Source organism: Mus musculus, chromosome 3, assembly GCF_000001635.26.
Source record: "Mus musculus strain C57BL/6J chromosome 3, GRCm38.p6 C57BL/6J".
NCBI classification, from domain to species: Eukaryota; Metazoa; Chordata; class Mammalia; order Rodentia; family Muridae; genus Mus; species Mus musculus.
In genome coordinates, this window is record NC_000069.6 from 90202489 (window position 1) to 90227198 (window position 24710).

At 45.9% G+C, this 24710-nt stretch overlaps 3 protein-coding genes across 13 annotated transcripts in view; 2 read left to right on the forward strand and 1 right to left on the reverse strand.

Moving 5' to 3' along the window:
* Window positions 1-9663, forward strand: part of Nup210l (nucleoporin 210-like) — a 111145-nt gene extending 101482 nt beyond the window's left edge. For 4 of the 8 annotated variants that reach the window (XM_006502296.2, NM_029937.2, XM_006502298.3 and 1 more), the window contains 5 exons: window positions 1220-1467; window positions 4795-4996; window positions 7866-7970; window positions 9268-9342; window positions 9429-9663. In XM_006502296.2, coding sequence (XP_006502359.1) covers window positions 1220-1467; window positions 4795-4996; window positions 7866-7970; window positions 9268-9342; window positions 9429-9529 — 731 coding nt within the window. In that variant the 3' untranslated portion in view covers window positions 9530-9663. Of the gene's footprint in view, window positions 1-1219; window positions 1468-4794; window positions 4997-7865; window positions 7971-9267; window positions 9343-9428 lie in introns of those variants that run through there. The other 4 variants (XM_006502293.3, XM_006502294.3, XM_006502295.3 and 1 more) reach the window with 4 other exon arrangements.
* Window positions 9664-10178: 515 nt separating this feature from the next.
* On the reverse strand, window positions 10179-11160 carry Rps27 (ribosomal protein S27). Of its 2 annotated transcripts, none has more exons than NR_033727.1 (4): window positions 10893-11160; window positions 10705-10813; window positions 10446-10556; window positions 10179-10265 (listed from the first exon to the last, which is right to left on the reverse strand). NR_033727.1 is itself a non-coding variant. In NM_027015.4 (4 exons), the coding sequence occupies exons 1-4, from the start codon at window positions 11125-11127 to the stop codon at window positions 10237-10239; spliced, it is 255 nt and encodes an 84-aa protein (NP_081291.1). In that variant the 5' UTR covers window positions 11128-11160; the 3' UTR covers window positions 10179-10236. The 2 variants fall into 2 exon arrangements, 1 of the variants encoding a protein (NP_081291.1); NM_027015.4 differs by having other exon boundaries at window positions 11122-11160.
* A 66-nt stretch (window positions 11161-11226) lies between these two features.
* On the forward strand, window positions 11227-23899 carry Rab13 (RAB13, member RAS oncogene family). 3 transcript variants are annotated; one of them, NM_001293741.1, is made up of 8 exons: window positions 11227-11334; window positions 19749-19809; window positions 21039-21099; window positions 21302-21379; window positions 22006-22095; window positions 22214-22279; window positions 22360-22413; window positions 23021-23899. In NM_001293741.1, exons 3-8 carry the CDS (start codon window positions 21097-21099, stop codon window positions 23093-23095), a joined length of 366 nt encoding a protein of 121 aa, NP_001280670.1. In that variant the 5' UTR covers window positions 11227-11334; window positions 19749-19809; window positions 21039-21096; the 3' UTR covers window positions 23096-23899. The 3 variants fall into 3 exon arrangements, 2 of the variants coding, with proteins under 2 accessions (NP_001280670.1, NP_080953.1); XR_375571.4 differs by lacking the exon at window positions 11227-11334 and adding an exon at window positions 18143-18534 and having other exon boundaries at window positions 22185-22279; window positions 23021-23483; NM_026677.4 differs by lacking the exon at window positions 11227-11334 and adding an exon at window positions 18296-18534.
* Window positions 23900-24710: the final 811 nt, after the last annotated feature.

Here is a 24710-nt window from a genome sequence, read left to right on the forward strand (position 1 = left end):
TGTTTGTTTTTTTGAGGCAAGGTCTCTCTATGTGGCCCTGAATGGCTTGAAACATATTACGTAGACCAGCCTGGCTTTAGACTCACAGAGATCCACTAGGCTCTGCTTCCTGAGGGCTGAGATTAAAGGCATGTACCATCATGTCCAGGCTTCGTTTTCAACATGTAGCACAGTATTTGAATATTCCAAATGAATGTCATTAACAAGAAATAGAGGGTAACGTTCAGATGGCTTGATATAATTGAACTAACACAAAATGAGAGGATTTAGCTAGGCCTTATATAAACCTGTAATCCAATACCTGGAAGGCTGAGGGACGTGGATCACAAAATGAAGACTAGTCTACAGGGTTAGTTCAAATTTATGTGGGCAATCTAGTGAGCCTGTGTTCAAAATAAAATAAAAAGGTGGCTGAGAATGCAGTGGGAGGGTGATCACCTGGCATGTGGTAGGTCCAAGTTCAGTATTGTAAACAAAATGTGTGTGTGTGTGTGTACTCGGTGGAGGAGGGGAGAAGGGGAGAGAAGAGGAGGAAGGCAGAGAGGAGGAGGAGGGAGGCATAAGCAGGATCATGTGCCATCTAAGCTCTTGAACTGAGCCCTCTCTGCTTGAGTGGTATGGGTAATGAAGCAGCACTAAAAGGTTCATTCAGAAATCTGCTGGACACTGAGTAGATCTTTAGAAAGCTCCAGAACAAGATGCAGATGGAATGGCTCCTTAGCTCTATGCACTAGACCAGCAGCCTAGTCCATAGAGCAGTAGCAGGATCACTCTCAAAAAGGTTTAGTCTCCTCAGCACGTTAGTTATACCTGCTTGTGCCATAGTGTTTCATTGTTTTTAAAGATCTATTTATTTTATATATGTGAGTACACTGTTGCTCTCTTCAGACACACCAGAAGAGAGCATCAGATCCCATTACAGACAGTTGTGAGCCACCATGTGATGGCTGAGAATTGAACTCAGGACCTCTGGAAGAGCAGATGGTGCTCTTAACCACTGAGCCATCTCTCCAGTCCCCATACTGTTTAATACTTGCTGAGTGTTGACTTGAGTCCAGCTGCAGCTTCTCCCAAGGACAGTTTCCTTTTCTCTTGTTTTTTTCTCCATATTACTCATTAGTGTATCAGAAATGAATGCTCAAACCATTCTTCTCCCTTACCCTAACTTGTTTATCTCAGTAGAGCCTCTGGGCCTTCCTGCTAAGTCTTTCCTTTTCAGGGGTCTATGTCTGCCTAATCAAGGTTCGACAGGAGTCCAAGGAGCTGCGCCAAGTGCTCAGTGTGGCAGACACCTCAGTCTACGGGTGGGCAACTCTGGTCAGTGAACGTGGCAAGAATGGCATGCAAAGAATCCTCATTCCTTTCATCCCTGGCTTTTACATGAACCAGTCAGAGTTCGTTCTTGGCCACAAAGACACTGGGGAGCTAAGAATCCTGGGAGTGGAAAGAGTTCTTGAGAGCCTAGAGGTAAGTGAGACTCAGCAGTACTGGGGACAGAGATTTGTTGCCTTTTTCCCAAAAGATTCTCATTACTAGGACAGGTTAGATGGTCTTGAAGGTCCTGAGTTCAAATCCCAGCAACCACATGGTGGCTCACAATCATCCATAATGGGATCTGATGCCCTCTTCTGGGGTGTCTGAAGACAGCTATAGTGTACTTACATATAATAAATACATAAATCTTTTGGGCCAGAAAGAGAAGAAACAGTGTACTTGTATATACATATATAATAAATAAATCTTAAAAAAAAAAAGATTCTCATTACCTTAGGCTAGCAGTAAAATCTTCACATGGTCAAGATTGGCCTCAAACTTCTGAGCTTCCTGCCTCTACTTCCCAAGTGCTGCAATTAAGATGTGTGCTCCTATATAGGTTTTAGGCAATGATGGAAACTGAACTCAGGGCCATGGGCATGCAGCAAGCACATGTACTTTACCAACTAAACATCCCTAGTCCCCAGTTTGTTCTGCTTTGAAGACACACTGTACACCAGGCTACTCTCAAACTGTGTACCTCCTTGAACTCCAGACCTCTTGTCTCTACCTCCCAAGCACTGGGACTGCTAGACAAGAACTACCACGTGTGACTGAGAGACAAGAGATCTGAAAAAGATTTTTCATTCTCATTCCAAGGGTAAAAATGTTCTGGGTAACCTACTATTGGAGCTGGAGAAATTGCTCAGCAGTTAGGAACACAGGCTGTTCTTGAAGAGGGCCTGAGTTTGGTTTCTAGAAATCACACCATAAGGGCTTACAATCTCCATTTCAGGGAACCTGATGCCCTCTTCTGGCCTCTTTGAGCACCTTGTACGCGTACAAGCACACATACAGACATACAAATAAACTTTTTAAGCTGCTATTAGAGAATCTTTAAAATACTTTGAGATAAGTTTTTATTAAAGATTTATTTTATGCATGAGTACACTGTAGCTGTACAGATGGTTGTGAGCCTTCATGTGGTTGCTGGAAATTGATTTTAGTACCTCTGCTTGCTCTGGTCAGCCCGCTCACTCCGGTCAACCCTGCTTGCTCAGGCCCAAAGATTTATTATTATAAATAAGTACACTATAGCTGTCTTCAGACACACCAGAAGAGGGCGTCAGATCTCATTACGGATGGTTGTGAGCCACCATGTGGTGGTTGCTGTAATTTGAACTCAGGACCTTTGGAAGAGCAGTCATAATAATGCTGCTTTTGTTTTTTAATAAATTTAATGTACATTAGTGTTTTGCCTGTGTATATGTCTGTGTGAAGGTGTCAGAACCCCTGAAACTGGAGTTATAGTTTGCTGCCATCTGGGTGCTGGGAATTCAACCTGGAAAGCAGCTAGTGCTCTTAGCTGCTGAGTCATCTCAATAGCCATATAAATGGCTTTTTGTTTGGTTTTTTTGAGACAAGGTTTCTCTGTATAGCCCTGGCTGTGTCCTGGAACTCACTCTGTAGACCAGGCTGGCCTCAAACTCAGAAATCCGCCTGCCTCTGCTTTCCAAGTGCTGGGATTAAAGGCATGCACCACCACTGCCCGGCATAAATGCTACTTTAAAAACAATCTTTAGACTTCCAGTCTAAAAGCATGTTTGGTGTCATGAGCCTATAAATCTTAGCACCCAAGAGGATAGTAAAGCAGGACTGCTGGGAGATCCAGACCAGCCCGGGCTACATAAAACCAACTCCAAAAACATTCCCACTTTAAAACTACAGTCCTTGTGATATAGTACATCCCTAGCACCCTACCTAGTGCTAGTCCCAGCACTCAGAAGTAGAGGCAAAAGAATCAGAAGCCCAGAGTTAGTTACCCCTAGCTTCAAAGGAAATTCAAAGACTTATATAGCCTGGGCTATATAAAATGTTCTAGCCTTTTAGCTTGCATCATTTTATTCTTTTGTATACATTAAAGTTTTTCTCAATCGCTCGTGTGTGTTGTTGTGTGTGTGTGTGCCGTTTGTTGTTTGAAACAAGATTTGTGTATGTAACCTTGCCTGTCTGAGAACTCAAGAGATCCTCTTGCCTGTCCCTCACCCACCACCTCTCTCTCTCTCTCTCTCTCTCTCTCTCTCTCACGCTGGGATTAAAGGTGTGTGTGTGTGTGTTCACATTCTCAGCTCACCACATTTTAAGACAAGGAATATCCCTGGCTGCCCTGGAATTAACACATGTACCGCCCTCTACTCTAGACTATGGAGATCAAATGCCACCTCCACCCTATTTTTTCTTAAAACATTATGTATTTGTGTATGAGTACATAGGCATGTGTGTGGAGACCAGAAGAGGGTCTGGGTGTCCTTGTCTATTACCTCCAGCTATATTTTCTTTCTAAACATGTTTTATTACATTTTTATTTATGCCACACAGAACATACTGAGGTCAGAGAATAATTTGGTAGGAGTCATTTTTCTTTGTCATGTGAGTCTTTGAACTCATATCCTCGGGCTTGGAGCAGGGCGTGGTGGTTTACGCCTGTAATCCCAGCACTTGGGAGGCAAAGGCAGGTGGATTTCTGAGTTGCTTTGTTACCTAAGTGATGGGATGTAAACCCCAGTCCTTATGACTTTTTAGCCACTGGGTCTTCTCTCCAGCCCCCCTTCACCGTGTTTTTATTGAGACAGGATCTTCTTCCTGGAGCTTGCTATGTGCTATGCAGGCCAGGCTGGCCCCGAACTCCTTTTTGCGTCGAGTGGTAGGATTAAAGGCGTGCACTAAGATGCCACCTTGCTTTATGAGCTGGCTTCACTGAACCTGGAGCCTGCTTCAGGGATCCTCCTGTCTGGGCCTCCCAAGAGCTAGCTTTTATTTCAAGCATGGCTTCTCTGCCTTGCCCTGGCTGTCTGAACTTACCATGTCCTTACTTCAAACTGCCTGTCTCTGCTGAGACGTGCATGCTCCGTGACTATCTCAGTCTGCTTGTTTTTTTTTTGTTGTTGTTGTTTTTTTTTTGGTTTTTTGAGACAGGGTTTCTCTTTATAGCTCTGGCTGTCCTGGAGCTCACTTTGTAGACCAGGCTGGCCTCGAACTCAGAAATCCACCTGCCTCTGCCTCCCGAGTGCTGGGATCAAAGGCGTGCACCACCAGAAGTCTACATCAGTCTGCTTGTTAAATAAGTGATGGGGATTTAATACATGTCCTCATGCTTGCAAAGCAAGAACTGTTCTGTCCCTGTCCCTTTTTAACTACATCCACAGTGGTGAAAAAGCGAATGACTTACTGGCTGGCTAGCTGAATCTTGAAAATTCTTGTACTAACAGAGACAACACTAATTTGTCTTCTTTGAAACAAGTATTTTCTCTTTCCTCCAAGGTCTTCCACAGCTCCCCCTTTCTAGCAGTGTCTGGCTATAAGCACTCAATGCTCACGACAGGCCTAACTGTCTACCTAGTAAGAATAGTCAACTTCACTGCCTTCCAGCAGATGTCATCACCCGCTTTCATTAATGTTTCCTGTGCACTGACCAATCAACAAGAAGCTGTGATAGTCAGAGCAAAAGATGCATCTGGTGCAGGTGAGCTCTGGGGTCGTTTTTGTTGTTTTTTTTTTTTTTTCGAGACAGGGTTTCTCTGTGTAGCCTTGGCTGTCCTGGAACTCATTCTGTGGACCAAGCTCCCCTTGAACTCTGAGATCCGCCTGTCTCTGCCTCCCAAGTGCTGGGATTAAAGGTGTCTGCCACCACGCCCGGCTTTCTGGGGACTTTTTAAGATTTATTTTATGTATGAGTATGTGATCTTCATGCACACTAGAAGGCATCAAATCCCACTACAGATGGTTGCGAACCACCATGTAATTGCTGGGAATTGAACTTAAGGACTTCTTTAAGAGCAGCCAGTGCTCTTAATCACAGAGCCATCTCTCCAGCCCCACTGGGAACGAATTTTAATCCACACGGGAAAGGAATGTATTCACAATGGGCCTTCTGCTCTAGAGGCTGAGTCTCACTAAGCGTTGGCCAGGCTAGAACTGAACTCACGCTCAGATCTCTGGCTCCCTAGTCTACACTGCTCTCCCTGGTTTTCATAAAGACAAGGTCTCACCCTGTACCTGCAGCTCCTTGTAGCCATGTTCCTAAGGACCTACACATCCCGAATGCTGCAACTTTAGGTATACAGTACTCAGACCTTTTTATCGTTATTGTGTATTCCAGGAGACGGACTTTAATTCCGAATGTAGGAAGGTAGGATGACCTTTGACTTCTCATCTTCCCCACTTTCATGATACAGGGCAGTCACTGTACCAACTGATCTACACTGTCAGCCTCAAATGTATTTTATACTTAGGCTGAGCACGGTGACCCTGGTGGCCCAAAGCTGTAACCCCAGCATTTGAAAGATAAAGAAGTATACAACTTACCAATGCAGCCTTGCCAGGTAGAAGCAGCTATAACATTCAACCCATCTTCAGCTCATTCATTAAGTCATGTGAGCTCATCTGATCCCCACCAAACATTAAAATGTCCAGAAATCAAGTGTTAGGTAGGTCACCAAACATGGGCTTAGGCAATGCTACAATATTCTGCTCAAATTTATTTGGTCCTTGACCCAGAAAATATTTATATAAACAGCAACATATGGTAAGAGGTAACTGTAGGGTTTGTTGTTCATGTGTGGGTATTCACACTGAGTGTGAATGGAAACAGTCAACCTTCAGTGTGCCATGCCTCAGGCACCTAGACTGGCAGTTTCTCACTGGCCTGGAAGTAGACAGGTTTGCCTCTGCCTAGGATCACAAGCAGGTATGCAATTGGAATGTAACAGGAACCACAAGGGCCTGTGGGTACATAACACTCCAGTCTTAGTTTGGCAGGGGGTGGCGTATGCCTTTAATCCCAGCACCAGGGAGGCAAAGGCAGTTAGGCCTTAAACAAATCCAGCACACCAAGCATGTTGGCACATCCCTTTATCCCAGTACGCAGGAGGAAGAGACAGGCAGATCTGAATTCAAGGCCAGCCTGCTCTACAGAACAAGTGGAGGGCAGACAGATCTGTTTCACAGATAAACCCTGTCTCAAAAAAAAAAAAAAAAACCTTTGTCTGTAAAGTAATCCAGGTAGTATTTGCATAGTGTATGCAAAGCCCTGGGTACATGGCCTAGCAAGCACCTCAGATAACTGGCTAAAGTCTATGTCTATAATCCCAACACTTGAGGTAAGAGTCAAAAAGATCAAAATATCAAGGTCATTCCTGGCTGCATGGCAATCTAGCATGCAGCCAGGAATGTGTGTATGGAGGGGAGGGAGGGTACACACCACCTTACTGTAAAAGGTTCTCTAGACACAGCATGAAGATAAGGAACAGAGTCAGAACCTGAATCAGCAGGCTAGCAAGATGGCACTTGTCCTGTCTACCGACTAAGTCTAAGTCTAGAAAAGTCCTGACTTCCATGTATGTACCATGGTACCAGCATACAAATTAGAAATATAAACTAAATCTGCATAAAGCCACAAGTTTGAAGCTTCAAGTTGGTTTTTGTTTTTTTTTGGGGTTTTTTAAAAGTTTTTGTTTTTCGAGACAGGGTTTCTCTGTATAGCCCTGGCTGTCCTGGAACTCACTCTATAGACCAGGCTAGCCTCGAACTCAGAAATCCACCTGCCTCTACCTCTGGAGTGCTGGGATTAAAGGCGTGTGCCACCAGGCCCGGCGGGGCTTCAAGTTTACAAGTTTTCAAGCAGCAGACTTTGACTTGGGAGGACACAAGATTCTCACACTCCTGAACCAAAAAACAAAAGGACAAGATGATAAGGCCTCAATTTTCTTTTTTCAATATTTATTTAGGGCTGGAGAGATGGCTCACAACCATCTGTAATGGGATCTGAAGCCTTCTTCTGGTGAGTCTGAAGACAGTGACAGTGTATTCACATAATTTTTTTAAAAAATAAAGCAATCTTTTTTTTTCCACCCCTGCCCCTAAAGCAATCTTTTAAAATATTTAATGTAAGTACACTGTCTTCAGGCATACCAAAAAGGGGCATTGGACCCCATTACAGATGGTTGTGAGCCCCCATGTGGTTGCTGGGAATTGAACTCAGGACCTCTGGAAGAACAGTCAGTACTCTTAACTGCTGAGCCATCTCTCCAGCCAAAGCCTCAGTTTTCTAAGAGCTGCAATCTGAATTCCATTTGCAGGGCAGCAGGGGATCTGAGACAGTACCACTGTTAGTTGACACTGTCTTCTGATGTGAGATCCTCCCTGGTGTGGGGTCTCAGGGAAGCACCAGCACCACTAGTCCTCTGGTTTTCTCAGACAGGGTATGTGGACCTACCTATATGCTAGGATTACAGATGCATGCCAATATTCTTAAGCTTTTTAGGACATTTTCAAAGACATCTATTCTGGATGTTACTGTAATCATCCCATTATGTCCCATTACGGCAACGCAGATCACTGTGAAGACTCGGGTGTCTTCAAGAACTTCGTCGGTTCTTACCAGATCCTCCTGTTTACCCTCTTTGCTGTGCTGGCATCAACTTCTTTCATCTTTCTAGGTAAGGAGTATGCCTGTATACTCCTGCTTGCTTGCTTTGGAGACAGGGTTTTTTTTTTTTTTTTTTCTTTTGGTTTTTTTGAGACAGGGGTTCTCTGTGTAGCCCTGGCTGTCCTGGAACTCACTCTGTAGACCAGGCTGGCCTCAAACTCAGAAATCGTGCACCAACCACTGCCCGGCATGTGTATACTTCTGACTTTCAAAACCAAAGTTAAAAATTAGCTGTTTATCACAACTAATTCATGTCATGTAGATTAGATGTCAACTTTCAGGGTGTGGCACAGGCCTTTAATCCCAGCTTACAGAACAACCAAGGATACACACAAACTGTCTTGAAAAAATAGTATAGGCACTGGAGAGATGGCTCAGCAGTTAAGAGCACTGACTACTCTTCCAGAGGACCTGAGTTCAATTCCCAGCACCCACATGGCAGCCCACCTCTCTCTATAACTTCCAAGATCTAACACCCTCACATAGATGCATTAAACTAATGCACATAGAATAGCCAGTATCACTATTGCCCACACAGGTATTTTTAGCCAAAGGCTGTAAGAAAAATCCACCTAAGGGGAGCATTTGTATTCTCCAATAACTGGGAAGAAGCTGGATCCAGACCCTACCAGAATTATAAAAAATTCAAGCATTCAAGAGCATTTCCACTGAATCTACCTATGCATCTCATATAACCATCTCTGGATTACTTTTAACACCTACAGTACATGCTGCAAATATACTATAGCTGTTATACTATATTTGTACTGGTTAGGTAATTCTAAGTATCAGCATACAGGGCAGTTTAGAGGTAGACTAACTGAAAGCATTCCTTTTATACTAACACTTAAACCTCATTTTATTTAAAAACTTTTCTTACAGCCAGGTGTGGTGGCGTACGCCTTTAATCCCAGAATCCCAGCACTCAGAGGCAGGCAGATCTCTTGAGTTCGAGGCCAGCCTGGTCTACAGAGTGAGTTCCAGGACAGCCAGGGCTACAGAGAAACCCTGTCTGGAAAAAAACCAAAACAAAATAACAACAACAAAAAACCTTTTCTTACAATTACTTGCTTGGGTTAGGGAAGAAGGTAGCACAACCATGCCCTGACACAAGTGTGGGAGTCAAAGACAACTTGGGAAAAAACCTCCCTCTTCTACCATGTAGGTTTTGGGGACTTAAGACAGGCTTGTTGTTAAAGTCTGTTGGCTGGCCCTTAAATCTCACTTCTGAATGGACTGTAATCTTTGAGGCCTTTCCGCAAGCGCACAATCACATAAGCCCTTTTTGTGGCATTTCCTTTCTCCAGCACACAATGCCTTCCTGAACAAGGTTCAGACTATTCCAGTTGTTTATGTGCCAACAACAGGAACAACTCAGCCAGGTAAAGACCTGCCCTCACTCCGCAAGTTCAGATATGTCCGTCTCCAAGTTACCACCTTGATTGTCTCGCTTTTTTTTTTCTCCTAGGTTCTTACACGGCCACATGTTCCCCCCCTCACTTCCTGAGCTCACGGCCACCACTAGTGCAGAGTCGGCTACAACACTGGTTATGGAGTATAAAACACTAACCTAGTAGTCAGCGTCCCTCTAACTGTAGAGGACTGGAGATGCCTAATCCTGCACAAGTTTAGTAGCTAACTACAAAACTAAACCTCCAGATCAAGTTTGTAGTAAGTATAAATAAAAGCTCCTAGGTGGTTAAGTCACGTGTGTAAAGATTACATTTCTGAGGCTGGATTCCCGAAGCCCTCGGTGTCTGTCTGTTCCTAGCACCACAAAAACCGCAACAGCAGTACACACCTACAATGCCATCACTTGACAGGTATCCTGTCACATACACTTGAAGCTACCTAAGGCCATCTCAACAACACACAGAAAAACAGTAACCCTCTGCTTCTCAGGCACTGGGATTAAAGCAGCCTGGGTACCATTATCCCTAAATAAAGACAGTCCCCACTGTCACACACCTTTGTATGACACAATGTTTCCAATAACCATTGCTAAAAGTTACTACCAAAAAGACATAGAAGAGTAAGCCCAATTATACACTATCACCAGTTTTAAACCATGGTCTAAGATTTATACAGTGAATCTAGATAAAAATGCCCCCAATGGACTCTAGGTGTTTGGCCACTTACTTGACCCCAAAGGGACCACTCTTCTGTTTGCCCTGGGATATGTGAGGCACCACTTGCTACCAGTTAAACAAGACAAACATTATATATCCAAAACGTGTTTATTGGGAAGGTTCCCACTCATCTTCAATCAGGGGCTTTCAGTGCTGCTTCCTCCTGAAGGAGCATCCTGGAAGAAAAAGATGCAAACGTTACTTCTGCCTGCCACTGACCCTGCCTCATCTGCAGAGTGCTAAACCTTCCTAACAGGAGTGCAGCTGGCTTTACCAGCCGGAAGCCTTGCATTCTACTCAGCCTTTCACCTTAGGACCCCAAAGCCAAACAAAACCCCAACACTGAGACCACTCACCTTCTGTCAGCCTTGCTTTTCCACCTGTAGGCTGACAGAGGACAGTGGAGCAGCCAACACACAAGACTACCGTTTGTGCATGGCTAAAGACCGTGGTGATTTTATAGCATCCTGGGAAGAAAAAAAAAGAGAAGAAAAATGTTAACTTCTTTTATTCCTCTCCAAGTTACCACTTCTGAACTCGTAATAAAATCAAAAATTAAGTTACAACCATTAGTACAGTTTAGTTTTCCCGCACAGCTGAAAACCACTTCCTTACCTGGGCATTTCACGTCCATAAAGTAGGAATTGGGGCTCTGCACCAGGCGCTTTTTCTTGTGTTTCCTCTTCTCCTCTTCTGGAGAGGGATGAAGGAGATCCTTTGCGAGCTAAAAGGGGCAGAAATGCAAAGACTTAGAAGGTAATGGAGGAAAGAGATGATGGGAAAGAGCCCCCACTGGCACACACCGAGGAGAACTCGCCCCTCGCCGCCCCTGGTGTCTGCGTAGCTGGGCCGCCATCTTATCTCCTCTCCGCTCCCGTCTACGCGGCTGACCCGTGGGCCGCCGCGGCTCTGGTTACTGTCCTAAGAGACGCAGAGCGCACATGTGGACCCTGTAGGACCCGCAATTAGCGCAAGAGGACCGTGCGGACCCAAGAGCGAGTTCTCTGTCGAAACCTGGACCAAGGAACTCACAGGCATGTTCTCGTAGGGAGGTCGTCACCGCCGGAAAGGAGCGAAAGCGGAAATCCTGTTCCTTATATCTGATATGGGACAGGAAGTGACGAGCCGTGTTGCTTCGCCATCTTCGGAAGGTCTTCTACTCTGTTCGAATGCAACGGAATGCCCGTTGACTGCCATTTGTAGAAGGTCCGTAAAGGCTCCTCGCGTCGCGGGCGCGTAGCCATGGTGAGAGAGTTAGCTTCTATTTTGAGTTCAGAATTTAGCTGCTGTGGCGAGAAAAATGGATACTTTTTTCTCACGTAGTTTCCGACTACGCTTTGACAGCTGGAGTGTGATGGGAACATCACAGGTGAACACCAGCGAGAAGCTTTTATCCATGACATTTTTAGTTATTGATAGTCTTTACCATTTTCCAGTTGGTTTGATTTACGCTGATTAATAATTCTAGACGTAAATAGGTTTTTTTTTTTAAAAAATGAGATACCTGCTTGAAGCTGGGGGTGTACTACGCTGGTAGGTAGAGTGCGTGCTAAGAATGTGCAAAGCGTAAACTGGGCAGGGCGCAGTGGTGCTGTCAGTGGCTCAAGGCTGGAATCTCAGAACTTCAGAGGATGAAGCGGGAGGACGAGGAGTTCAAAATCATTCTAGGCACTGGGCTTCCTAGCAAGTTTGAGGTCTGAGTGGACTACAGGAGACCCTGTCTGAAAAAACAACAAAATCAAATCCTGTTCATATTTGCTCCACTGCAGCTAACCCTATTGTTTACCTTTATTGTTTTGTTGTTGCTGCTGTTTTCCAGTGCTAAAGATAGAGCCCGACTTTGTATTCTTACAATTCTTTACCTTTGAGGAATAAAATCAAATATCCTTACACCACTTGACACGTGCATTGCTTTTAAAGTGCTAATTAAAGGCCAGACGAGGTTGGTCACACCTTTATCACTGCATTCTGGCAAAGCATGGAAGAGACTGAGTTCTGGCCAGCCTGATCTAGCAAGTTGTAGGACAGCCAGAACTACAAGAGATGTCTCTAAAAACCAAATCAAAACAAAAAGTATGTTATTTAACTATGGAGCTGCTGTAACCATTACCACATTGTACAAATTTGTGTGTTTGCTGCTCAACACAGAGGCAGGTGGATCTCTGAATTCAAGTGTCTATAAATAAAATAATAAATAAATAGTCCATGCTTAAATGAATGCATGTTGATTTTGGATTTTGGCAATATACATGGCAGAGATATCTTGGGAAATAGATTCTAGGTTTAAAAATGAAATTCATGGCCAGGTGTGGTGGTGCACGCCTTTAATCCCAGCACCTGGGAGGCAGAGGCAGGCGGATTTCTGAGTTCAAGACCAGCCTGGTCTACAAAGCGAGTTCCGGGACAGCCAGGGCTACACAGAGAAACCCTGTCTCAAAAAAAAAAAAAAAAAAAAAAAAAGAAAGAAAGAAATTCATTCCTTTTCCTAGACTGAAAATAATTTCTTATAATACTTGTACATCTGCAATTTATCATGTGAGCAGAAGTATGAAAATGCAGGGGATGAGGGGGGAGGCAGGGACAGGGTTTCTCTGTGTAGCCTTGGCTGTCCTGGAGCTCACTCTGTAGACCAGTCTGGCCTTGAAATCAGAGATCCGCCTGCCTCTGCCTCCCGAGTGCTGACTCTAGTATGCCTGTACCACCAAGCTTTTTTGTTTGTTTTGAAGAAAGGGTCTTGGCCTCTGGCAGTAGTGGTGCACTCCTTTAATCCCATAACTTAGGAGGCAAGGCAGATCGGTGAATTTGAAGCCTCCCTGGTCTACAGAGAGAATTCCAGGACAGGCAGTCATCTACCCTAGTGGTTCTCAATCTTCCTTTTGCTTTAATACAGTTCCTCCATATTGTGGTTGCCCCAACCATAAAATTATTTCTGTTGCTACTTCATAACTGTAATTTTATTACTGTTGTAAATTGTAAGAATCCGTGTTTTCCAATGGTCTTCCATGACCCCTGTAAAAGGTCATTTGACGCCCCACAGGTGGTCACGAAAACCTCTACAGTAGGTACACTGAGCTTCATCCTGAGCTCTTAGTCGTTTGTTTTCCTTATGTCCTGAGTATTCAATTCAGGGCATTAGGCTTGGTGGCAAATGCCTTTTTACACTCACTGAGCCATGCTACCAACTTCTCCCTGCATGCACCCCCACCTTTTGTTTTTGGTTGGTTAATTTTGCTTTTTTGCTTGAAGTTAGGGTCTCTCTCTACAGAGCCTTGGCTATCCTGGACCTCACTGTGTAGACTAGGCTAGCCTCAAACTCACAGAAATCCACCTGCCTTGGTCTCCTGAGAGCTGGAATCCAAGGTGCACACCACTGTGCCCAGCTTTTTTTTTTTTCCTCTTTTTTTTTTAAAGATTTATTTATTTTATGTATATGAATGCTCCATCTGTATGTACAACTACACGCCAGAAGAGGGCATCATCTCATTACAGATGGCTGTGAGCTACCATGTGATTGCTGGGAATTGAACTCAGGACCTCTGGAAGAGCAGCCAGTGCTCTTCACCATTGAGCCATTTCTCTAGCCCCCAGCTTTTCTTTTTAAAAGTCATTTTCATATATGTATATAATACACTCTGGTCACACCACACCACTGTCTCTCCACAATGCTCCTCAGAACTCCTTCCTTTCCCATCCTGTCTTTTGGTTTTGTTTTTTTGATGCCCTGAGTTTAACCACAGCTGCCACCAGGGGCATGGTGGTAAAGCTGTCCATTAGACTCAGGTAACTCACTGGTGGCTGACCACTAAAGACAATAACATCTACTCTCCAGAGACCCATCAACTACTAATATCAGTCAAAGGGCTGGTTGCTTATTCTTTTTTTTTTTTTTTTTTTTTTCTTCGAGACAGGGTTTCTCTGTGTAGCTCTGGCTGTCCTGGAACTCACTCTGTAGACCAGGCTGGCCTCGAACTCAGAAATCCACCTGCCTCTGCCTCCCAAGTGCTGGGATTAAAGGCGTGCGCCACCACGCCCGGCTTTTGGTTGCTTATTCTTATTACTTATTTGAGACAAGCTCCCACTATGTATACCTGGCTGGCCTGGAACTTGTTATGTAGGCCAAGCTATCCTGGAACTCCTAGAGATCCTTCTGCCTCTGGAGTGCTGAGTATCAGGTCATAAGGAAAACTCCCAGTTCCCCAGATTCCAGAAGGCAGGCCAGATACCCAGAAATAGGCTCAACCCGGAATGTATGTTGAGGGATTTCTGGTGGCTAGTTAAAAGCCAGCATTCCTCAGGAAGTTGTAAAACTGGTTCCCTACCAAAAAGAGTCATTTCCCTTACCTCTGGCAAAAGGGACATGGGCTGCCTATTGGACCTCTCAGGATATCAGTTCAAGCTGGCCTCCAGGCTCTCACCATCACAAGTATGCATTGCACAAGTCCACACGCACCCTAGCCTTTCCCACCTCCTCCTCCACCCTAAACTCCCTCCAGCTCTGGGCTTCCCTTCCCCAACTACTCATCCTTCTTAGGCCAGGCTATGCTCACTTCTCTCTGTCTCCTGCTAGTCTCCCCTCTCTCACAGATAGCCTTGGCCATGTTTGCTCTACTTCTTTCTCTTTTTGCTTTGGACTCTTCCCAATGCTTCTGGCTGCTTTCTCTCATATCTACAGTAAAGACTTTCCCCTTAACCATTCCATGGAGCTGTCGTGTCAGTTTATACACTGGGTTTAAAGGTGTGTGCTATATAACACTCTCCACCTCACCCCAACATAGATTTTGACAGGATCCATTCTAGTTTCTTCTGTTGCTGTGATAAACATCCTAGCCAAAAGCAACTTGGTGAGGAAATGGAATTATCTGGCTTATAGGTTACAGTCCATTATTGAGGGAACTAAAGGCAGAAATTGAAACAGAAGCCAAGGAATACCACTGCCTTACTCCCAGGCTCACATTCAGCTCCTTATACAGCAGCCCCACCTGTCCAGGTATGGTAGCTCCCATATATAGGGCTAGGCTCTCTGACCTCAATTAGCAATAGAGAAATGCCTGGGGCTGGAGAGAGATGTCTCTGAGGTTAGCATCACTGGCTGCTCTTCCCTACTAGGGTAGGGGTTTGATTCTTAGCACCTACATAGTGGCTAGCAACCATGAAGGTTCACAACTGTCTGTAATCTGTAACTCCAGTTTCAGAAGATCCAACACCACCTTCTGGCCTCCCAAGGACACCTGGCATGTATATGCTACACGTACAAGCATGCACGGGCAAAATACACACACATACACACACACACACACACACACACACAGAGAGAGAGAGAGAGAGAGAGAGAGAGAGAGAGAGATCCTGTCTAAATGTTTTAAAAATAATAATAAAGAAAATTCCCCCATAGATAAGTCTACAGGCCAATCCAATGGTGATAATTCCTCAAGTTTCCTCCTCCCAGGTATGTCAAGTTGGCAACCAAGATTAGCAATCACAAGGTCTCCTGGTTGGCTTGCAACTCCCAACCAAGAGTAGGCTGACCTTAGTCATGCTTCTGTCTGACTTTCATTTTGCTTCTGTCTCCCGTGTGCTGGGACTGCAAATCCACCCTACCTGGACATCAGTGTGAGTTAGAGGTCAGGATTAGTCACTGAGGAAAACCAGAAAAGATTCAAGTCTGTGCTATAGCTTGAAATGCAATGAGCCCTGAGGGAATAAATAGAAGGGAATTGAAGCTCAATAGAATAGTACTTTGCCTAGTGTGCACAAAGCTCTGGGTTTGACCAATTCCCAACACCATTGAAAAAATAGAATAGTCAGATTGGTGTATTGAAGCAGGCACAGTGGTACCCGTGGATGCTGGTAGTTCTAGCTACTGAAGGGCTGAGTCCACATGATTACATGAGCCTCAAATTTGAGACTGATCTGGGCAATACAGACAGACCTTGCCTCAAATTAATGGTGAGATGGCTCTGGAGAAGTTTAGTTAAGCATCCTTCAGCATGTCCTCTGACTGCCACACTTTCACCATGGCATGGGTTGTTGGCAGTTCCTCTACGCTCCACCCCACAGTTACCTGGCAATAGCCAGGTGTGCCTGACTCAATATAAAAGGGGCTGCTTGCCCCCTCCTCACTCTCTTGCTCTCTCTTCTTGCTCTTGTTCCCTTACCCTCTTCTTCCTCTCTCCCCATTCCACTCCCCCCTCTCCATGTGCTCATGGCTTGCCTCTACTCTTCTACTTTCTCTCTCTCTCTCTCTCTCTCTCTCTCTCTCTCTCTCTCTCTCTCTCTCTCTCTCTCTCTCTCCCCTTAAGCTCCCTCCCAATACCCTGAATAAACTCTGTTCTATACTATACCATCGCATGGTGTGGCTGGTACCTCAGGGGGAAGGGATGCCTCAGCATGGGCTGGCAGAGGTACTCCCCTCCACCCACACCTTACTGCGTCTCCACAAAACATATCTCTGGTCTCTTTCTTTTTATAAAACACAACATTATGTGTGTGTACACATACAAATAAATGTAATGAATTAATTAATTAATAAAATAAACTGAATAGTTATTTGTGTGTGGTAGTTAATATGGATTGTCAACTTGACAGGATCTAGCATCACCTAGGTATCCAATGGCTGGCCATGTCTGGAGGAAAGTTCTAGATTGGATTATTTGAGGTGGGAAAAGCCTACCTGACAATGAGGACCACCATTCACTCTCCCGAATAAAAAAGGAGAGTGAGGTGAGCACCAGCATTCGTCTCTCTCCTTGAGTTTGGATGGAAAGCGACCAGATGCCCCATGCTCCTCCTGTCATGACAGAACTGCCTTCTGTAAGCCTCTCTCATAAGTTGTTTTGTCAAGTATTTTGTGTGTGTGTGTTGGGGGGGGGGGGAGTAACTGATACATTGTATTTGTGAGAGGACAAATGGAAACATAGATTATGGCAAACATAATGTAACAAATAAAGGGCTGGTGAGATGCCTCAGCGGGTAAGAGCACCCAACTGTTCTTCCAAAGGTCCTGAGTTCAAATCCCAGCAACCACATGGTGGTTCACAACCATCCATAAGGAGATCTGACTCCCTCTTCTGGAGTGTCTGAAGACAGCTACAGTGTACTTACATATAATAAATAAATAAATCTTTAAAAACAAACAAACAAACAAATAAAGACACTTTCCCACAGCCAGGACTCATCTGTTAGAAAAGCCTTTTCCTTTTTCCTTTTTTTTTTTTTTTTTTTTTTTTTTTGTTTTTTTCGAGACAGGGTTTCTCTGTATAGCCCTGGCTGTCCTGGAACTCACTTTGTAAACCAGGCTGGCCTCAAACTCAGAAATCGGCCTGCCTCTGCCTCTGCCTCCCAAGTGCTGGGATTAAAGGCATGCGCCACCACGCCCGGCTCTTTCTTTTTCTAACGGGACTGGAAAGATGATAAGAGCTGGCTGCTCTTGTAGTGGATCTGGGTTCAGTTCCCAGCAGGCACATGACAGCACCTCTAGACACTCCAGTTTCAGGGGATCGTTGCTGTCTTGTAGCCTCTGCAGGCATGCTAGTCATATAGTGAATAAACACATGTAGGCAAAACACTCGCTATAAAGAAAGTAAGTAAATAAAGATGAAAAGCTGGGCATGGTGGCTCCACAGTACTAATCTTCATACTTGAGGGGTAGAGGCAATAGGATTACCAGGCCTTGGGGTGCAGGTTGTGCTACTGAATTCAAGGCTCGCTCCAGATTGTGACTCGGCTCTGTGTGTTTTGAGTGTAATTGATGAGGCTGATTTTTATCGTTTTAGTTCTTCACTGTGCTCCACCAGGGGGCAGATTGATCCACCATACTAACCTCCTAACCCGCTTCTTTTCAAAGGGAATTGGGATTCGTAGTCTTAAGTAATGCATTGTTGACAGAAAATCCTAGGACATTTATCATAAACTCAAAAGCCTTTGAATAGCGCCTCAGCTTTTTACCAATTTCCAGTTACCACCCCTATCTTCACCATTGGTAAAATTCTTTCCCTCTTCCCCTAATCTCTTTGAAATTCTTTCCAATTCGGTCAAAAGAGAGGAAAGACAGCTAGCCAAAGGCAATGGGAAGGGCTAGGGAAACTGGCCCTCCGAGGCTGGGGAGGCAGCGCCCGGACTGCTGGAGCTGGACAGGCCTCTCCACTGGCGAAGAGGGGTGGAGCCGAGAGCAGGGCCGCCTCTCTTCTTTTCCCGGGGCCTGGGCGGAGAGGGAGGAAAACTTCCTGGCTGGGACTCCGGCGGTTTCTGCCTGCCAACCCTCGGATCCCGCCTACCAGTGTTGGCTCTTCCCGACCCCTCCCCCGGCGCCCCCAGTGTCCGCCATGGCCAAAGCCTACGACCACCTCTTCAAGTTGCTGCTCATCGGGGACTCGGGGGTGGGCAAGACTTGTCTGATCATTCGCTTTGCAGAGGACAACTTCAACAGCACTTACATCTCTACCATCGGTGAGCCCACAGGCTGTATCCCAGACCCCAGACCCACCCCACCCCCGCCCACCCTCATACACCGGCTCCTGAAAGACTAAGGAACCTACTTTTTTGATCCCCTTAGAGAAAAACACTAATTTCCAGTCTGTCGACCCCTGCCCCAGACCCATCCTCCATAATGTCCCTGAATAACACTCAAAACCTCAAACCTTTTTGAGGTTTCCAGATAGTCCCAGTTGCTGCCACCCACTCCGTCTCTTGGTACTGTCTCCCTAGTCTCTCCAAATCCACACAGGTTATCGTCATTTCCATCTGCTTCCTTCTTTACCCCATCACTGCACCTAGACGCTCTAGATCCACTCTTCACAATTTCTCTTTTCCCTGCTTCCCAATTGTGTTGGCCTCTTACTGACCTACTGGCTTCAAACTTCCCGCAGGATCTGCCCCACCTTCAAATCATCTTTTTAGCCTCCCTACCCTCAGCAAGGTACTGCAGAGTGTGGCTGGGTGTGCTGTGGGAGTGAGGATGGTGGATGCCAGGGGACTTTGGGGTCTCTGAGTAAGCTTCTGCACCATCCTTCTCTCTGGAGCCTCCTAAGTGGCTGGGAGACTTCCAGTAAGAAGAATCTCCTTTCCCCCTCCCCTCCCCTCTTTATCTTTCTTCATCTCTTGACTGAGAATCTTATCTCCTCTAGTGACAAAAAGGAAACTTTCTCTCTCTCTCCCTCCCTCCCTCTCTTCCTCCCTCCCTCTCTTCCTCCCTCCCTCTCCTAATTCTCCAGAGGATTCTTAGAGAGCTTCTTCCCCCCCCCCCCCCCCCACTTCCAAGCTTAGCTCACTAGTTAATTCACATAGGCTCAATCAGCTGCCCTCTCATTCCTCTCTACCCTTAAGGGCTAGCAGGGCGGTGGAGGACCAGTAGTGTATTTTGGGGGAGGAGGGGGAAGAGGGATGGGAAGGTGAGGTAGAGATGGAAGGGAAAGTTGTCAGATGGCATGCTTTTAACCCAGCTGAAGAGTTTCATAGCTTTTCTCCAAAACGTCATGAAATCTGAGGAGACACAGTATGCTTACCATAGGAATAAAGCTGTGGAAAAGCTCTCCCTCCTGGCTACACATCCAGCAAGGTCACTACCTCGAGTACCTGAGTACCAGCAGTTACTGGTGCAGCCCCCACTCTCCCCCACCATACTTTCCACACATGCTTACCTGTCTTCACACCCTTCACCCCAGGAATTGATTTCAAGATCCGAACCGTGGACATAGAGGGGAAGAGGATCAAACTGCAAGTGTGGTGAGTGAGCTGCCCAGTCCCCAGCCAGATTGCCCTTTGACCCCAACCCTCCCCCACACACCCCTCCCCCTTCATTTCTTCTTCCTTACCTTTTCTCTCTTCAGTTTAGTTTGTGGTTTGGGGGTGTTTTGTTTTGTTTTGTTTTTTAGACAAAGTCTCATGCAGCCCAGGAGGGCCTGGAACTCAGCTGAGAAAGAAAGCCCTTTCTTTCGGTGTCCTGTGTCCTGGTGTTACAGGCATGTGGCACCATGTTAGTCTTTCTGTTTTGCTTTCTTTCCTTTACACCCCCCCCCCCCCAGTCCAGTACATCTCCTAATTTATCCATTTTGCTTAGTCAGCTATCAGCTGGCCTTGCATCTCTCTTCCTGGTGGCCCACTTTCAGTTTGTTTGTGTCTTTTCCTCACCCAGAGCATTCTCTGGACTTGAAAACAAATGTCTTTCGAGCTACGATGTAGAAACAGGTTCTAAGTGATTAAAAGACAAGTTGCAGAATTACAAATTTGACTTCCAGTCTATTGCTCTCAATAAATTTTAGAGAGCAACCTGGGTGTAAACGCTGACATGCTTTGAGACCCAGCACTCTAGAAACAGAGGCAAGTGATCTCTGGGAGTTTGAGGTCAGCCTGGTCTACAGGGTGTGTTCTAGAACAGCCAGGGCTATGTAGAGAGACCCTATTTGAAACACACACAATAATAAATGTAAAAGTTCTCTCCAGCACAGGTCACATACAGAGGTGTAGCCTGACTGTCTCAAGGAGGCTGGAGACACCACGGGCACTGAGGCACTATGAGGTTTTTCTGAAGCATTCTTGTGTGACAGATAAGCAGCAGCAGATAGGGTCTCAACCCTGGTGCTGCCACTTCCCTTCTGCATGACCTTCATTAGTTACCCAGCCTCCCTCCGCACATTTGCTGCATTTATAAAAACTGGGGACAGTGAGCCATGCCTCACAATGATACAGTGAGGGCCAGCTAGGATGACACACACATAAAGTGATACTTAAGACGGCACTTGGCATCTCTGAGTAAACAGGAGACATCCTGTTTCCCAGGCCTGGAACCTCTGAATAGCAACCCAACTGTCCTTCTCCTGTTCCCCTTCACGGTTTCCTGAGTCTTTTCCTTTTAGCCTCCACCTCCAGTGTTGCAAAAGTTGAGTCCTTAGGAAAAGACTCCCCCCTTGGAGACTTCTTGCTTCTATCTCACTCTGTGAAAACTTTTGCTTCAGGGACACGGCTGGCCAAGAACGATTCAAGACAATAACTACCGCCTATTACCGTGGAGCCATGGTATGAGGTGTGGGTCCAGACATGGGCTAAAGTCATAGCTTCATGAGCACAGAGGGTTGTGAGCATGCAGGGATGAAGAAGGAGGGCACAGAGCACATAACAGAGAGCCCCATGTAGCTTGTGCTTAGACCCACGGACCAGACTTAGATGGTCACTTAGAGGTCAACAGATATGGTCCAAGGTGAACTTTACTATCCCTTAGGGCATTATCCTCGTATATGACATCACAGATGAGAAATCCTTCGAGAATATTCAGAACTGGATGAAAAGCATCAAAGAGGTAAGATGCCTCCAAAAGAAATAGGGGAACAAAGTAGCCCGTGTTAGAATGGGCAGACTTCAGGTTTAATTTTATGTGTGTGGGTGTTTTGCCTGCGTGTACATCTGTGCCAAGAGCCTGGTGATGCCCTCAGAAGTCAGAAGAGGGTAGTGGACTCCTGGGACTGGAGTGACAGATGGTTTTGAGCCACCAGTTGAACCCAGGTTCTCTGGAAGAACACCCAGTGCTCCTAACTGTTGAGCCTTCTCCTGCCCCAAACTCTCCTTTGGTTTTTTTGTTTGCTTGTTCGTTTGGGTTTTTTTGTTTGTTTGTTTGTTTGTTTGTTTGTTTGAGACAGGGTTTCTCTGTGTAGCCCTGACTATCCTGGAACTCACTCTGCAGACCAGGCTGACCTCGAACTCAGAAATCAGCCTGCCTCTGCCTCCCAAGTGCTGGGATTAAAGGCATGTGCCACCACTGCCTGGTTTGTTTTTGTTTTCTTCTTGAAACAGGGTCTCTCACTCTGTAGTAGCCCCAGCTGGTGTGAAACTTAATGTGTAACCCAAACAGGTCTTGAGCTCACAGCAATCCTCCTGCCTCAGCTTTCTAAAGAAAGCCCTACCTTCTGCTTGTTTTGCTGCCTTCAGAATGCCTCTGCGGGAGTGGAGCGCCTCCTGCTGGGAAACAAGTGTGACATGGAGGCCAAGCGGCAGGTGCAGAGAGAGCAGGCGGAGAAGGTGAGTGAGGCGGGGCTGTTGGCTGCAGGGCTGGGAGGCCCGAGTGAGGAGGAGGCATCGCTGAGTGCTTCGCTTCTGCCTTTATCCAGCACTCTCCTTCCTACCTCATCCCCTACAGTTGGCTCGAGAGCACAGAATCCGATTTTTTGAGACGAGTGCCAAATCCAGTGTGAATGTGGATGAGGTGAGAGCCATCCTCCGAGAGATAAGATGCTAATAGGTTCATCTCCTCCTTCAACCTGGGCTGACCAGTTTCCCCTTTAGGCTTTCAGTTCCCTGGCCCGTGACATCTTGCTCAAGACAGGAGGCCGGAGATCGGTGAGTTGGTTCTACTCGGGCTGAGTACCACTGCGCGTGTCTGCAAGAACTGAAGCAACTGGCGAGGACTGTGCACTGCACACCTATGGTCCCAGCACCGAGCTGCTGGCAGAAGGAGCAGGAGTTCATGTTCATCCTCCAGTCTGTCTAAACTCAAACGTGCCTGTGGAGAACACCTTTTTTATTATATCTAAGTACACTGTAGCTGTCTTCAGACACACCAGAAGAAGGCATTAGATCTCATTAAGGATGGTTGTGAGCCACCATGTGGTTGCTGGGATTTGAACTCAAGACCTGGTTCCTCTCCAGCCCTGGAGAACACCTTTAAGGCTAGCACTAGGGAGGCAGAGGCAGGCTGATCTCTGAGGTCAAGGTCAGCCTGGTCTACAGCAGGAGTTCCGGGACAGCCAGGGCTACACAAAGAAACCTTGTCTCATTAAAAAAAGACGATTGAGGAGGAGGAACAATGCCAAAGATTTCCCATGAAGTGGGGGTGGGGTAAGGGATGGGGTGGGAAAAGGTGAGTGTGGGAGGGGGGTCCTGAGTTTATAGACAATCCTTCCACCAGCCCTTCACACACCTGATCTTTCAACCTTCCTAATTCTAGGGAACCAACAGTAAGCCCTCAAGCACTGGCCTGAAAACATCTGACAAGAAGAAGAACAAGTGCTTGTTAGGCTGAGAGCATTTCTTGCCTCCTATTCACCCTGAACCTGGAGGCTAGACCTGAGGGAGTCGGACTGAGGGATTGCAGATGGGAGAACTGTGGTGGCACCTCAAGGGGAGATGAGGGGAATAAGGAGACCGGCGAGGACGAGACGGAAGAAAGGGGCAGGGAAAGGAGGGGGAGGAACCAAGGATGTGAAAGGTGAACAGAAGGGATTTGAGAAGAGGAAAGGAAGAAGAAATGAATGGCTCAGGCCTTGGACAGTCCAACATTAAAGTCAACATGCTGATCTCTCCATTCCTGGTTCAGGGTTAGGGTCCTGAGAGGCTGGCTCGGCACTACTCCGAGGGTCCCTCACTCTACAAGGTCTTTGTTAGTATTAAAGGCCACTGTTTTGCATGAATGTCCCATTTGCATTACTTTCATTATTGTCAGAATTGCTCTTCACTCAAATCCTATTTTTGTCACGCCAAGATATTGGTTCACCTGAATGTGGCTGGGTTCCCCTTCCTTGCCCCAACTCTTTCACTGGTGATGAAAACAGCATGGGGCAGCCTGAAGGACGGACATCCTGTTTCCACTGTGGGTTCCCAAGGACTACAAGAGTGGACGGAACCTTGCCTTGAGCACACAGTAACCCAAGGACAAAGGATTTGAACCAGGCTTCAGTAAACAGCAGCACTTAGTATGGTTTATCCAAGGAGATGTGGGACATCTTTGATTCTGATGTAGTCAGCTTAGGTGTTGGGTACTGTTAGCTGCTTTTGTTAGAGTATTCTCAGTGTTGCACAAAGAAATACATGAACAAGGTGAGAGTAACCTGGCAAGTTGATTTCTTTTTGTAAAAAAACAGTGTGCCGCAACCCAAACTGAAAGTTCTCTTAGGTTTTGTTCCAGTGCCAAGAGGTGACTGACTTGGCCTCACCTCTGCTGGGAGCGCAGCCTCAGAATCTTTTAAGATTGATGAGGCCGGGCGTGGTGGCGCACGCCTTTAATTCCAACACTCGGGAGACAGAGGCAGGCAGATTTCTGAGTTCGAGGCTAGCCTGGTCTACAAAGTGAATTCCAGGACAGCTGGAGCTATACAGAGAAACCCTGTCTCGAAAAAAAAAAAAAAAAAAGAAAGAAAGAAAGAAAGAAAAAGAAAAAGATTCACGAGTTTCAAATGAATCCCCAAAAAAGGAAATGAGAGAAAGAGGTCGTTATTGGGGATGCAGCGAGGCTTTGGAAACAAAGCTTTACCAGGTAGAGAAAAGTAAAGAGATTTGGTATCGCTTTACTATAGTAAAGATGCTTTCATAAGGTGGGCAAGACTTAGGAAATATTGGCCAATCATGGGTTTGTCATCTTTTGTTACAAACAACCTTTTTTTCACAATTTGAAAGGAGGGGCCAGGCAGTGGTGGCGCACGCCTTTAATCCCAGCACTTGGGAGGCAGAGACAGGCAGATTTCTGAGTTCGAGGCTAGCCTGGTCTACAGAGTAAGTTCCAGGACAGCCAAAGCTACACAGAGAAATCCTGTCTTGAAAACAAAACAAAACAAAACAAAACAAACAAAAAAAAAAAAAAAACAAAAAAAAAAAAGGAAGAAAAAGAAAGGAGGGAAGAGAGACAGGAGAAATTTACTTGC

Bases quoted from the DNA above. Each gene is read 5' to 3' on its own strand.
- Rps27 (NM_027015.4), bottom strand. The intron at 10,557-10,704 runs GTAAGGAAGTGG...TTTTCTTCCCAG, and splicing joins TATGGACGTGAAATGCCCAG to GATGCTATAAAATCACCACG. The intron at 10,266-10,445 runs GTGAGTGGTCTC...TTTTTCTTCCAG, and splicing joins AAAAGCAAGGCTGACAGAAG to GATGCTCCTTCAGGAGGAAG.
- Rab13 (NM_026677.4), top strand. From the start codon at position 18,411: ATGGCCAAAGCCTACGACCACCTCTTCAAGTTGCTGCTCATCGGGGAC. The intron at 22,096-22,213 runs GTGAGTGAGGCG...CATCCCCTACAG, and splicing joins AGAGAGAGCAGGCGGAGAAG to TTGGCTCGAGAGCACAGAAT. The intron at 22,280-22,359 runs GTGAGAGCCATC...TTTCCCCTTTAG, and splicing joins CCAGTGTGAATGTGGATGAG to GCTTTCAGTTCCCTGGCCCG.